The 13,456-nt window shown below is 52.1% G+C and overlaps 1 protein-coding gene across 2 annotated transcripts in view; it reads right to left on the bottom strand.

Annotated features, from left to right (window-relative positions):
• Nucleotides 1–11,312, bottom strand: part of skila (SKI-like proto-oncogene a) — a 20,924-nt gene extending 9,612 nt beyond the window's left edge. The window contains exons 1-2 of one of the 2 annotated variants that reach the window (XM_028978465.1): nucleotides 11,187–11,312; nucleotides 7,845–9,052 (exon numbers count right to left, since the gene is read on the bottom strand). In XM_028978465.1, coding sequence (XP_028834298.1) covers nucleotides 7,845–8,903 — 1,059 coding nt within the window. In that variant the 5' untranslated portion in view covers nucleotides 8,904–9,052; nucleotides 11,187–11,312. Of the gene's footprint in view, nucleotides 1–7,844; nucleotides 9,053–9,180; nucleotides 9,224–11,186 lie in introns of those variants that run through there. The other variant, XM_028978466.1, reaches the window with a different exon arrangement.
• Between the last annotated feature and the right edge of the window lie 2,144 nt (nucleotides 11,313–13,456).

The following is a 13,456-nucleotide window of genomic DNA, read 5'->3' as shown; positions in this document are numbered from 1 at the left end:
TCGACAAGTGCACACCACCTCCACACACACGGCGAGAGAGAAAAACGCTCAAGGGCCCAGCGGCCAGGCTCTGTGGGCCACGTGCTGCAGTGCTGAGCAGGATGCATGCTGGGAGAGAGGAAGAGCAACGCACCAAGGACGCCGTGCCTGCTGTTTCCTACCGGAGAGAACGTACACACACAGACACACACACACACACACACACACACACACACACACACACACAGCGAGACTCGGGACGATGCACATGGATGGGAGTTTAGACCCGGAGGCTCATGCTACGTTCCTGTAACAGGGGCCCGTCAGAACCGATGTACCCGACCCGCTGTCCCGTCCTCTGGGGGAAGGGAAAGGCGGGCGACGCGCGAAGGAGAAGCGCCAATAAGGAGCGCCGGAGGAGTATAAATGTGAAACTTTGTGAGGCGTGAGCCATAAAGTTATACACAGAGATGAAATGGCGAGGGCAGACGCCAAGCAGCGGGGGTGTTTAAATTAATCTTATAATCGATGCACCGCAATGCAGACGTGGACGATTCTGCATGGCTGCAGTGCAGAACACAATCAGCTGCCGCTTGGTGATTTCTCTCGCAGCAACATGAAAATTCTTGTTAAAAAGTCGTGCCTGATCTGAGTTCAGCATCGCTCGGTAGGAGTTTCGGACTGCGCGCCACTCGCCGGTCTCGTAACTAAGCGGCCCCGTAATCAGAAGGTTGCCGGTTCGAGTCCCGATCCACCATGGTGGCACTGAGGTGCCACTGAGCAAAGCACCGTCCCCACACACTGCTCCCCGGGCGCCTGTCATGGCTGCCCACTGATCACCAAGGGTGATGGGTCAAATACAGAGGATACATTTCACTGTGTGCACCGTGTGCTGTGCATCACAGCACAAGTGACGATCACTTTCACTTAATCACGTGTCTGCGCACGCATTTTTCAGCGACCAATAAAATCGAAGCAGGCTAGTGTTCGCTAGTGTTCAAAATGTCTGAAGAAAAATCTGTGAATGCTGGTCATGTGATTAATGAAATATTGTAATATTCATTCAAAAAACTAGGCTAAATATGGTTTACAAAATGAAAACTATACTAAAACGTTGTTTCGTTGAAACGAGATGCGATGTTATTTTCTCGTCACGTTATTTTTACGCGGCATTTCTGTCTCCTGTGTCTACCATTTCACACAGATAGTGTCACTTCAACACACATTTGCGGCATTAATTCGGTTTCAGGATACTTGCGGTGGGTCAGCAGTTGGCTGGGGGAAAATTTGACTAGACTAAAGACTAAGACTAAAAAAAACTATATCGGCGCCGATATAAATGAACACACGGATACATCCGAATGCGCAGCGAGGTCATTCAACGCGTAGAGGCTCGGGGTCTCCAACGGAGACGCCGGGGGGCCACTATACGGGGCGGAGTAGCCGGTGTAAAGGGGAGGTGCCCCGTGGTTGATTCCTGGTGGGGTCAGGGTGAGGTGAAGCGGTCTCCAACAGCTACATGAATAGTCATAAGCACCACCCCCCAGCGCAAGGCCCCACCCCCTCGCTAGAAGAAAACAGCGGGTACAGCTTCTCGGGTCGGTGTTGCCTATTTTCCTGGAAAATATCTCCATTATCATTACCAGATAATGACAGTTTGAGGAGCAGCTAATAGTTATACCAATAATATTGGGTTTGTGGTAGTAACACACTCACCTATGAACCAGAAGACCCAGGTTCAAATCCCATGTACTACCATCGTGTCCCTGAGCAAGACACTGAATCCTGAGTTGCTCCAGGGGGGGGACTGTCCCAGTCACTACTGATTGTAAGTCGCTCTGGATAAGGGCATCTGGTAAATGCCATAAACGTAAATATTGATGTTTATTACTGGTATAATAATGCACGTAGTTTCTGGGGCAGTGGTGGCCTAGCGGTTAAGGGAGCGGCCCTGTAATCAGAAGGTTGCTGGTTCGAATCCCGAGCCGCCAAGGTGCCACCGAGGTGTCACTGAGCAAAGCACCGTCCCCACACACTGCTCCCCGGGCGCTTGTCATGGCTGCCCACTGCTCACTCAGGGTGATGGGTTAAATGTAGAGGACAAATTTCACTGTGTGCACCGTGTGCTGTGCTGCTGTGTATCACATGTGACAATCACTTCACTTTTTTTTTTTTTTTTTGATAAAAGAGGTGGGCTGGAGGACGAAGTTCCTCCACGGGGAACGCGATGCGGCGCTTGATCAGGTCGGTGGAAGTGGTCAGCTTCATTCCTCCTCACCCTGCAGGCGAGATCAGTCTTTTAAATGCAAACAGGGTCCCTGATTCGCCCTCCCACCTGAAACAGGACCAGTGCTCATCACTCGGTGGTGGTGGTGGTGATGCCATTGTTCTGTCCTCTCCTTATCTTATTTTCTAAACGGTCCCACACCCAAACCCACATTCCAAACCGCATACCCCATCGAACACCTCAGGACACACACACGCCCCAGCTACACCCAGTCAAGATCAGACCTGCCAGGCGGAGTGCAGCCCGAGGCGTCTGGGCCAGGCTGGACCGGGCCACTGACCCCCTTCGCCTCTTTTAACCCCGCTCCGGGTCCTCTGGCAAGACGTCGTGAGCGCAGGAGCGCTTTTGACAGAACTAACTCCGCTGCCGTGGAGATTGATGGCGCGGGACCACACCTACAACTTGGGGCGGGGCGGCTGATTTTGGTGGTTTTGCACTAGGAATTGTGTGTGTGTGTGTGTGTGTGTGTGTGTGTGTGTGTGTGAGAACAAGCTGGCCGCGACAATGCGAGATAAGAGCAAGCTGAACCTCTGCCATTAGTCCACTGCGTGAAAGCTTTAAAAAGATGTCCAGTGAAATACACTTACATTAAATTATGCAAATGAAGCGCAAACCTAGGTCACTTCATGGGGTGTTCACATTCGTCTAAACACCATGTACCCTGAATGCAGCCTTTCTTTTAGAATTAACTATACGTCACGTTAACTTGAAATGTTTACATTTTAAACTATTTCAGTTCCAGATTAAATATAATACTTTATCACAAATCCTAAACTATTGGGCGATTCTCTTTGTGATGCATGGGACATTTTGATAGCAACAAGTTTCTTTATCCCAATAAGTAGTGGTCAGAACTATGAGCAAGTGTGACACATGTAGTACTTGTCGTGCCTTATTACCCAGTACATCCATCTAAAATTATGACAAAAGCCATTACAAACAGTTTGAAAACTTGTTAATATGGTGGATAGTACGAATATTTAATTAAGCATGATGCCCTCTTCAATATAACATATATAAACTAGACTTCGAATGTCTGGTTTATGACTAATTTGCTTTGAATTTAATTGAAATTAGTAAAAAAATGTTACATTGTGAGAGGTAACGGTTCCAAATGTCTGCAAAAGCTTCAGTTATTTTTTTTTAAATACATTGGAATTAAAATGTTGTTCCACCTTATCGGAGTACACGTTTTAAACATTAGGAAAAGTGGAAGTGCACTTAAGAGATTTTTTTATTTATTACAGGACAGACAGACAAACCCATACCACACAACTACTTCTCATTAACTAGAGAAACACTTAAAAAGAAGTAGTTAAATAATTTCAAATAAAGAAATAAGCAATGGGAGGGAGGGAGGGACACATTCATTTAACAATTATGGTGCATGAGTGTTTTAGAATTGCAAGTTGAGTGCATCATTCCATCCATAGTAGACACCATAATGCATTAATATCCCACTGACTAGGAAAAAAAGAAATGAGGAGACGTGATGAGTGGACTCACGTAATTAAGTACGTTGACGCAGCCCTCAACAACCAGATGCTGGCATCAATACAGCGATCGATCGATCGATTCCCGATCTGACGCTAATTCCCTCTCCAACCTCACGCTGACGACTGAAGCGGCCGAGTAACCCAGCGGTCGTGGTGGCTTAGTGGGGTAACACACTCGCCTGAACCAGGTTCAAATCCACTTACTACCATCGTGTCCCTGAGCAGGACACTTATCCCTGAGTGTCTCCAGGGGGGGGACTGTCCCTGTAACTACTGATTGTAAGTCGCTCTGGATAAGGCCGTCTGGTAAATGTAAATGTCCGTTGGAAAGGAGAGGACACGAACCGGAGAGGAAGTGAGGGGGCGCGCCAGGCGGGGGAAACACACAGCGCCGGTCTGCGGCGAATGAAGTCACCGCTCTCCAGACAGAAACGCATCTGTCTGCACCGCCGCCAGACAGACCTGTCTCGCACCGTTCCCGGCACGGCGGCCAACCCGCTGCGGCCGCCGCGGTCGCGCTGTCTGTCACGTCCTCCCAGCGGCACCAAAAACACGTCTGAATTACAAGGAATTTAGCTCTGGGAATGGCGGGAAAAGTAATGCATGTTTGACAAAGTGAAAAAAGTGAAAGTGAAGTGATTGTCACTTGAGATGCACAGCAGCACAGCACACGGTGCACACAGTGAAATGTGTCCCCTGCATTTAACCATCACCCTGAGTGAGCAGTGGGCGGCCATGACAGGCGTCCGGGGAGCAGTGTGTGGGGACGGTGGCACCTTGGCGGCTCGGGATTCGAACCGGCAACCTTCTGATTACGGGGGTCCGCTTCCTTAACCGCTAGGCCACCACTGCCCCTACAGACTAAACGGCGCTAAATCTGACGCCAGAACTGTACACCCCGTTGCCGAATTTCAGACAGGGAGGAGCTCCACTTCCAGAAGGTTCTTCCAGACCGGAAATCCCTGAGCAATGATTCACACTCGAGTCCATCCTCCTCCTCCTTCAGTGAGTTCTGGACGTTCTCGCGGGAGAACAAAACGTTTCGGTGAAACTGAGGACTTTCTGAGAAGAGGAAAGGTTCTTGGGGCTTTTTGAGGTCGGGTCGAGAAGAAGAGTCTTAGCGACGAGTTCACGGTCCGCGAGCGTTGGACAATTATTACCCTATGTCCTCACACCGCCACTGTGAAGGTCGGTCCGTGGAAAACGTGAGTCACCCCGGCGTGTCCCCGCGCCAGAGGACGGTCGGGGTGTTTCACCTGAAAAGCGATATGACTGGCTGCCCCGCTTCCGTCCCACACGCACGCGCGCCCGCCGCCCTGGAAACCAGATCGTTCCACGCCACCAGCCCAGCGGGTAAACCGGTGTCAGCATGTCCCCCTGTGACCCGACCGCGCTTTCACACGCTCACGTGTCCCTGTGTGTTGTTCTTGACTGCCTTTCTCTCTCACACACACACAGTTTCCTCAACTGTGGAAAGTCCTGTGCGAGGAAGTGACAAAAGCGAGGGCCAGCGTTCACAGAACACAGGGGTGAGTGAGTGAACGAAAGAAAGACGGGGGACAGAAAAGGAAAAAGAAAGAAAGGCGCTCTGTGGGAACGTGTGTACGTGTGTTTGTGCGAAAGCGAGAGCCGGAATGAGAGGCATCAGTCAAAAACGGAAGTACGGAGTGCGCTCGGGGCGCGAGACGCAGTGTGAGAACACGAACACACACACACACACACACACACACACACACACACACACACACACACGGCACTGGTTAAAAACCAGGGGAATTAAAATGGCAGAGAAGGAACTCGACTCTGTCTCGCGCACACACACACACACACACACACAGACAAAGTAGGTGCAAGACACGGTTCATTTTGTAGAGGGACCGAGTCACCACGCACCAGGGACGCCGAGCAGAGTGGGACACGAGCAGACAGACGGAAGACGGTGTTGTGGAGGACGTGTTCCTGCGCGCCGCCGTGATTAACGGGAATAAAATGTACAGCGCGCGTGTGCGTCTGAGATTGAAACTGGGTCGATGGGGACATATTTCAGAGGGCGTGTGTCAGTATGAGGTCAGCCCGTGCTCCAGACGTGTCCTCACGACCGTCTGTCCCAAGGTCTGCGTCAGACCTCAGACAGACGGGCGGGCGGGCGGGAATGAATGGAGGGAGGGAGGGAGGGAGGGAGGAATGCGGTTTGGCCGCTAGACGAGACATCAGACAGAATTTCCGCTTGCACAAGCGCAGACGGACGCCCTCTCGCTCAGACACTAACAGAACGTCCTCGCCGCGCGTGTGTGTGTGTGTGTGTGTGTGTGTACACCTGCACTAGCTATAAATACACCGCTGTTGTCGATTGTGTTGTGTGTGTGGGTCTGGACCGCACTGGTTTAGAAGGACGGAAGGCAGTCGGCAACTGGGTCACTTCTGTCTCTCCCGGTTTTGGGGGAAAAAAAATAAAATAAAAAATTAAAAACCGACTCCTGATTGGTCGAAAGATGATGGAACCATAAAGACCCGGCGTTCGCGAACTGTACGCCGACACGTTCAACACACAAACATTCCTCCAACAGTCCAAAACAAATAAATAAATAAAAATAATTCGGACCGACATTCAGAATCTATAACCAACAAAGTCTTGCTCGCAAATCAAAACGAATGAATAAATCATTTTTAAAAAGGTGCGTTTTTCACCTCTGTAGTATTTGTTCATGAAAGTAAACGTGAACATTCACTTGCGATGCGTGTTACGTGCATTACAGACTTCGGACCTCTCTTTCCACGACATGTAGCTGTGACGTAATATGGGCATTTCCCCCCAGCCGGGAGGGGGAGGAGCTTAAAACCGAAACCAAACCGCGATCAGGGTTCAGATAAGGCGGCCTGTTGATGGAGTCAAAGAAATATCGAGCGACCGGGCGTTTAAACGACCTACAGTTGACCCCCGTCTGCTTCCTCCCCCCACGATTGGCTGAAGCCAGCTGGCCTGCCCCACCCCCCCAACGCTTCTGGTCACAGCAGAGCAAATGTCACCGGTCAACCCCGGTGTCACCCCCCCAAATGTCCCCCCCCCCGCACACCGTGAGCCGGGTCAGGCCCAGTTTAGGAAAACAACAGCTTCCCGGCGGGGGGGCGCCAGGTGTCCCGGTCCATCAGGAACAACGACTAGACGACGGAGTTACGAGGAAACGTAACAGAAACGCGCACACACCCCCCTCACCCCAATTGGCTCGCTACTGTTAACGGCCGCGGCGTCTGCAAAAAGCCTTGGAGTCTGGACTGACGACAAACCGAGTCTGAACCGTCGCAACCTTCGCAAGATTCGGCCTTTTCTTCCACAACAGGCCACGCGGCTCCTCGTCCAGGCAATGGCCCTCTCTAAACTGGACTATTGTAACTCTCTCCTGGCTGTAGCCTCTGCGGGTCACCAATAAAAACCCCTCCAGAGGGTCCAAAACGTGGCCGCCCGCCTCATCTTCAACCGGCCCAAACACACCCACGTCACGCCTCTTCGAAATAAAATATTCGTCTAGCATGTTTACATTTACAGCGTTTACCACACGCCCTTATCCAGAGCGACTTACAGTCAGTAGTTACAGGGACAGTCCCCCCCTGGAGACACTCAGGGTTAAGTGTCTTGCTCAGGGACACAGTGGTAGTAAGCGGGACTTGAACCTGGGTCTTCTGGTTCATAGGCTACTAGCACCGCTTAGTCATGTTCTATTCCGTATCAGGGCTCTTAGTTTAACTCAAAATGTACAGACACCGAATGAGATTTGCTGCAGTCTTCCTGTTGTAAGTCGCTTTGGATAAAAGGGTGGTGGTGGCCTAGTGGGTAGCACACTCGCCTGTGAACCGGAAGACCCGGGTTCGAATCCCGCTTACTACCATTGTGTCCCTGAGCAAGACACTTAACCCTGAGTGTCTCCAGGGGGGGACTGTCCCTGTAACTAATGATTGTAAGTCGCTCTGGATAAGGGCGTCTGATAAATGCTGTAAATGTAAATGGATAAAAGAGTCTTCCAAGTAACGTAAATGAGGCCAAACAAGTAAAAAAAAAAAACCGCAGAGAAGAGGGAGACACTTACTTTGTGCGTGTGGTGGAACTTCTCCTTCATCTCCTCCAGCAGCTGCCTGAGCCGCGCCTCCTCCGGCGCGCCGAGGTACTTGCGGCCCAGCAGCAGGTAGCAGGGCCACTTGGCCGAGTCGAAGCCCCAGTGGCAGGTCCTCTTGTCGGAGGACTTGTGCGAGTGCATGACGAAGTTCTGCGGCGAGAAGAGCAGCCGGCACTCCACGCACTGCACGCAGGGCGCGTCCGGCCGCGCGTAGAACTGCGGCACGAACAGGCCCTGGCACTTGCCGAGGCAGTGGTGCTCCACCTGGAAGGTGGCGCGGCCCTCCTCCAGCAGGCCCCGCCCGGGGAGCTTGCCGCTGGGGTCCGGCGGGAGGGCGGCGCCCGGGCGGAGCAGGGCGTTGCAGAGCCGCTGGGCGTCGGTGAGGGTGATGAGGCCGCAGGAGGGCGCGTTGAAGGGCAGGATGCCGAGCACCTTGAGGATGTGCAGCTGCTCGGCGTCGCAGCGGGAGCAGTAGACGTAGAGCTCGTCGCACACGCCGTTGATCTGCTGCAGCGAGAAGTCGCGCAGCACCGAGTTCAGCACCTGCGGCAGGCACAGCCGCTTCTCGCCGCCCACCGCGAAGCAGGAGATGGACTCGCCCTCCAGCAGCGCGTGGGTGAGCTCCGTGGAGCTGTCGCACGGCACCAGGAGCGGGCCGCCGGCCGGGACGGGCGGGGAGGGCGCGGGGGCGGGGTGGGCCGGCGAGGCCGAGTCCCGCGCGCTCTTGGCGGAGAACGCCGCCGGGCCGCCCAGCGAGCTCTGGCTGCTCAGCGTGAACTGGGCCAGCGTGTGCTTGAGGCCGGGGCTGAGGTCCAGCGCCTTGGCGCCGCCGTCCGGCTCGGGCCGCTCCTCCACGCGCTCCCGCTTCACCTTGGCGGCGCGGGCCGGCGCCTCCGCCGCGCGCCGCTTCATGTTCATCTCGGCCGTGAAGCGCTTCTTGATGGGGGCGTAGTCCAGGTGCTCCCGGTACGGCCGCTTCGAGTTGCCCTTGAACGAGGTCAGGTCTTTGAAGGGGGTCTTCAGGCTGGTCATCTTCACACAAGGACTTCAGAAGACCTGCGCTCTTTCCTAATATGCTTCTTCACCACTTTTTTTTTGTTGCTTCTACCAGAACCTCTTCACCTCTTTACGACCAGATGTGCACATGACGGTGAAGGAAACTAGTCGCCCTCGTCCTTGTCCTGCAAAGTACAGAAGTAGAAAGTATAAATTCTACAGTCAGCATCTTACAGTCAGCAGTGACGGGGACAGTCCCCCTGAAGACAAGTGTCCTGCTCAGGGACGCGATGGAGGTAAGTGGGGTTCGAACCTGGGGGTGTTGCAGTCTTCTGGCTCAGAGGGAAAAAATCCACTGAGCTACTGGCACCCGTTACTTTCTGAAAAGCTACTTCCTGTGTCTGCTGATGTTTAATGAACATCTAAGGAAGTTCTACAATTTTTACGCCATTTGCGGTGACAGGCGCTTGTAAGGTTCTCTAGACCTCAACGAAGGAAATTTCATAGCTAACTAGCCGTGAGAAACAGTGCCGTACGTGAGCCTGCAGGGGGCGTCGCTAAACGACATCAGCTCGAGTGCACAAACCAAGTGACATTGTTGGTGTCACCGGCGTCCAATGCCACAGAGAGATGTATACGTGTGCGTAACCGCAGTTTTACATCTGCGGTGCAGGGTCGGGATTAGGGTTTAAGGCTTTAGGATTAGCGGCGCCTGAACCTGTGGGCCGGCAGGCAGGTGCGCGTCCCGCCACCGTCCCTCACGGCCAACCGAGGTGACTGTAAATCCAGTCCACAGTCCACACCAACACCGGGCCCATTCACCTCCAGCAAACGAGGGCCGAGGAAATTTGCATGACCGCTCAAGCCCACCACCACTTACCAACGGGGGGTACAAGCGGTCCAAACCAGCAGTTTCTACCATGACCTCCAATCCGCACACAGAGCACCAAACCAACCAAATTATCAGGCGTTCATTTCAGCCTCGGACGAAAAACGAGACGAAATCCACGTAATTCCGATGAGACCTGCAGCCGTGGCATAACGATTAATATTATATATATATATCGTGTGTGTGGTTTATTTTTTTAAACGAGCTGACTTCCAAAAACGCAATGCCGACATACGACATCTGCAGGACGGGGAAGCCGCAACGCCGCCGTGTCCTCCAGCCAACCCCCCCCTCCCTCGCAGCTACAGCCGGGTCGGAACCGCCGCACCCCCGCGGAGAACATTCCGGTCGGGCAGAACCGAAATCGATTTTAAATACGGAAAAAAATTATAATAATATAAAAAAAAATAATTCGTCCTCTGACGCAAACGCGCGTCTGGGGGACGGACGGGGCTTTTAAAACCGCACAGTGACCAACGGCGGACGCGATCTACATTTACGGCGGATCTTCACACAAATGTATATACGTGTACAAAAAATAATAATAATAATAAAAATCATAAAGCGACCGCCGTCGATATGTTGCTGTTAAAATGGCGTGAATTGGCCGCGCGTCCGTGCCTTTTGTACCGCCACCCCGACCATCTAAAAAACGCCCATTTAAACAGCAGCCGCGCACAACTCGCACAACGATAATTATTACTATTATTAATTCGCCCGGTACGACGACGTGAACGATATTCGACGTACGAATGTTCAGTTATTTCATTAAAATGTCACAATCGCTTCGGCAGCCAGACAACGGAGGACAAACACCAGTCCGCCGTCGAGTTATTAGCGCCGGCAGTAATAATAATAATATTAAGAAATACGGTCGATGTCGAATGAATGAACAAACCGGCCGGGCGGCCAGAACGCTGCGAGCCGGTAAGTGTGTCACACCGACGGTAGGAAATAGGAACAGCGGGTCGCAGCGCCGTTTTCCCCTCCGCGAGAACGATTAGCGCGGATCTATTAGATTTAATTCCAGAATTATTTGGGTTTTTTTTTTTTCTGTCTCTTTTTTTTTTTTATCCGGACGCAGCCAGTCCCAGTTCAGTCCGGTCGGCGGCTCGGGACTCGCCGTCGCTCCGTCCGCCGTCATGCTTACCGCCGAGTCGGTGAAACGACGCCCGCCCGGCCGCCTTTCCGTCCAGAACCAGACGCCGGTCCGCGGTGCCGGGCCGGCCGGTCTAGTGCTGCCCGACTGGGGGGGGCTGGGAGCGGGTTAGCGTAATGCTAACGCCGCCCCCTGCGTCCAGGCTGGGACGAGCGCCGCGCTAACATGCTAACGCTCACTAGCTGCCTCCGCTGAGAAGAAATTTTTAAAAAACTAAACAGGCGGCGATGGCGTCGGGCCCGGAGGAACGGGGGGTGACAGGCGGACCTACCTGGGAGAGGAAACCCGCGGCGACCTCCGCTCCGTACCGCAGCTGTGCTCGGCTCGGCTCCTCTCTCCGCCTGAGAGACCAGCGCAGCCCGGAGCGCCGCTACAGACTCGAGCCGCGACGTCACGGCCGCGCCGCGCGTCACCGCACCAGACCAGACCCGAGCACGGCGGGGGCGGGGCGAGGGGCGGGGCGAAGAGCGGGGCGGGGCCGTCGGCCAATCTAGGCTAAATGACGACGGGAGGAAACCGGCGGCGCGGCTCATCAGGATAAAGTCCCTGAAAAAAATCCTTCGCACCAGCACACCGGCCATTTTAACCGCGATTATACACCAATTCAAATACGGAACAGTGCAACATTTACTGACTTTTTATATATAGCCCATAATCACGTACAGTACGTCTCAGTGGACTCAATACTAAAAGCAACTCATGGACAGGATTATGTAGGTCTTATTATATTTGAGGAATATCTAACACTATTACCATTTCTTTTCCATGCTTGCATGCCTCAAATGAATCCACTTATATTTGTGTTTTATTAATTTGCTTAATTTGACAATTTACGCGGAATACTAAAGTAGTACACGACCTAGGAACCACAGAAATCCGTTGAAATAACACCGTAGGCCTAATTGTTCTTTAGTCACACACTGAGGAATGTATGACCGTTGAAGTAATTTTGGCTGGTTTGTAATCACAGCAAATGTTTGGTTGCTGCACCCCGGCTGGGCGTCCCAAACAGATGTTACAGAGAGAGAGAGAGACTTTCAAGCGAACGTGGATGTTAGCGGCGCGGTCGGCCCATCTTGATCGCCTGAAGGCCTTCCGGAAGCCTTTCCCGCCGTGTGATTCATTTGGAACCGTTGCTCGGTTCCTTGTTTTAGCGTCCGTCGTTGATCCCGGCCTGTGGGCTTGTATGAGAAGCTTGATCGTACTTTGATAACCTGCACCGTGTCCCCTGTCCTGTACAGCAAAGTCAGCAGTTGCATTCTGCACACGGCGGCCCGTACGCTCTGCTCGGCAGCCAGACACTCCCCCTCTCTCCAAATCACGGCCGTCTGGCGACGGACGAGGCCGTACCTCTCACGCCGCAGCCACGAGGAGAGGGGAACTGGAAGGAGCCATGGCGCGATGAGAATTTGATTATCAGGCGAACACAGTTAGTTAAAGGGCCGTGTTCATTACTGTCTGCTGGAGCAGGCCCTAAACACCCCCTTGGGGGCCAAGGCTCCGGGAAAAATCCATAGACACGCACATCAACAGACACCAGGGCTTTGCTGACTAACAGCTGGGAAGCCTGGGTTTTCTTTTTTTAGGTCCGTTTCACCGCAGACCCTGCTGTTCACACATCGGTCTGGCCGGAGCATCAATGCTCATCATGCAATTCATTATCAGAAAGAACAGTTTAGTAAACGTTCACCCTTTCAACAGAATTTTACCATTTGCCTTCATTTCCCAGAAGAAAGAAAAAATGTAAAAAGAAGGTTATCAGAAACAAGGTGATTTTGTTCGCTTGTGAGGAAGGACAAGTTGCATCTAATGGACCTCGTTCCCCTGGGACGTACATGTCATCGACTATCAAGGGAGGAGCCACTTTCCACACCTGGATATGTACAACCAACCAATGTCACCCTGGGGGTGGGGTCAAGATTATAACCAGCATCTTACTCAGTCAAAGTGAGATTTTTTTTTTTTTTAAATCACCCGTGAGATAATCAGTCTGCTTGACCCTGAAGCTGCAAGACATCCAGGGGACGAGGATATAGGGATATATAGACAGCGAACGCCAGCTCCGTTTGTTTAGTCTAGGCTGAAGCCAAGCAGACTCCACCATAATAGGGAAATGGTTGGTAGGATTCATGCCGGGTTGGCATGGCTACCAGCACTCACGCTCCGGCCAAATTCCAGAGTTAATAGAAGGTGGAAAAAAATGATGTCCTTTCGGTTCTGGACCCGAAGAAGAGAAAGTGTTACAGTCACATCCACACTGAGATGACGAGAGAAGCCCAGTCTCTGTGGAAATAGGGCTAAACAGTAAAGACAGTGGCATTTTCTTTATTTCATGGATGTGTCTCTCATATATATATATATATATATATATAAAATATCCACTGGATAAAATATTCAACACAATAGGGTTTAAAGACAATAGTGTGTGCATTAAAAAACTTTTTTTTCCCCCTGAAATTTATGTTATTTCTTCTACTTGCCCTTAAAAGTACCTGATTACTTATGATATCTGAAGTGATGTGATGTAATGTCATGAAGGTA

This window comes from Denticeps clupeoides, chromosome 4 (assembly GCF_900700375.1).
Source record: "Denticeps clupeoides chromosome 4, fDenClu1.1, whole genome shotgun sequence".
NCBI lineage: Eukaryota > Metazoa > Chordata > Actinopteri > Clupeiformes > Denticipitidae > Denticeps > Denticeps clupeoides.
The sequence above is the reverse complement of the archived record's forward strand: the minus strand, read 5'-3'. Positions and strand labels throughout refer to the sequence as shown.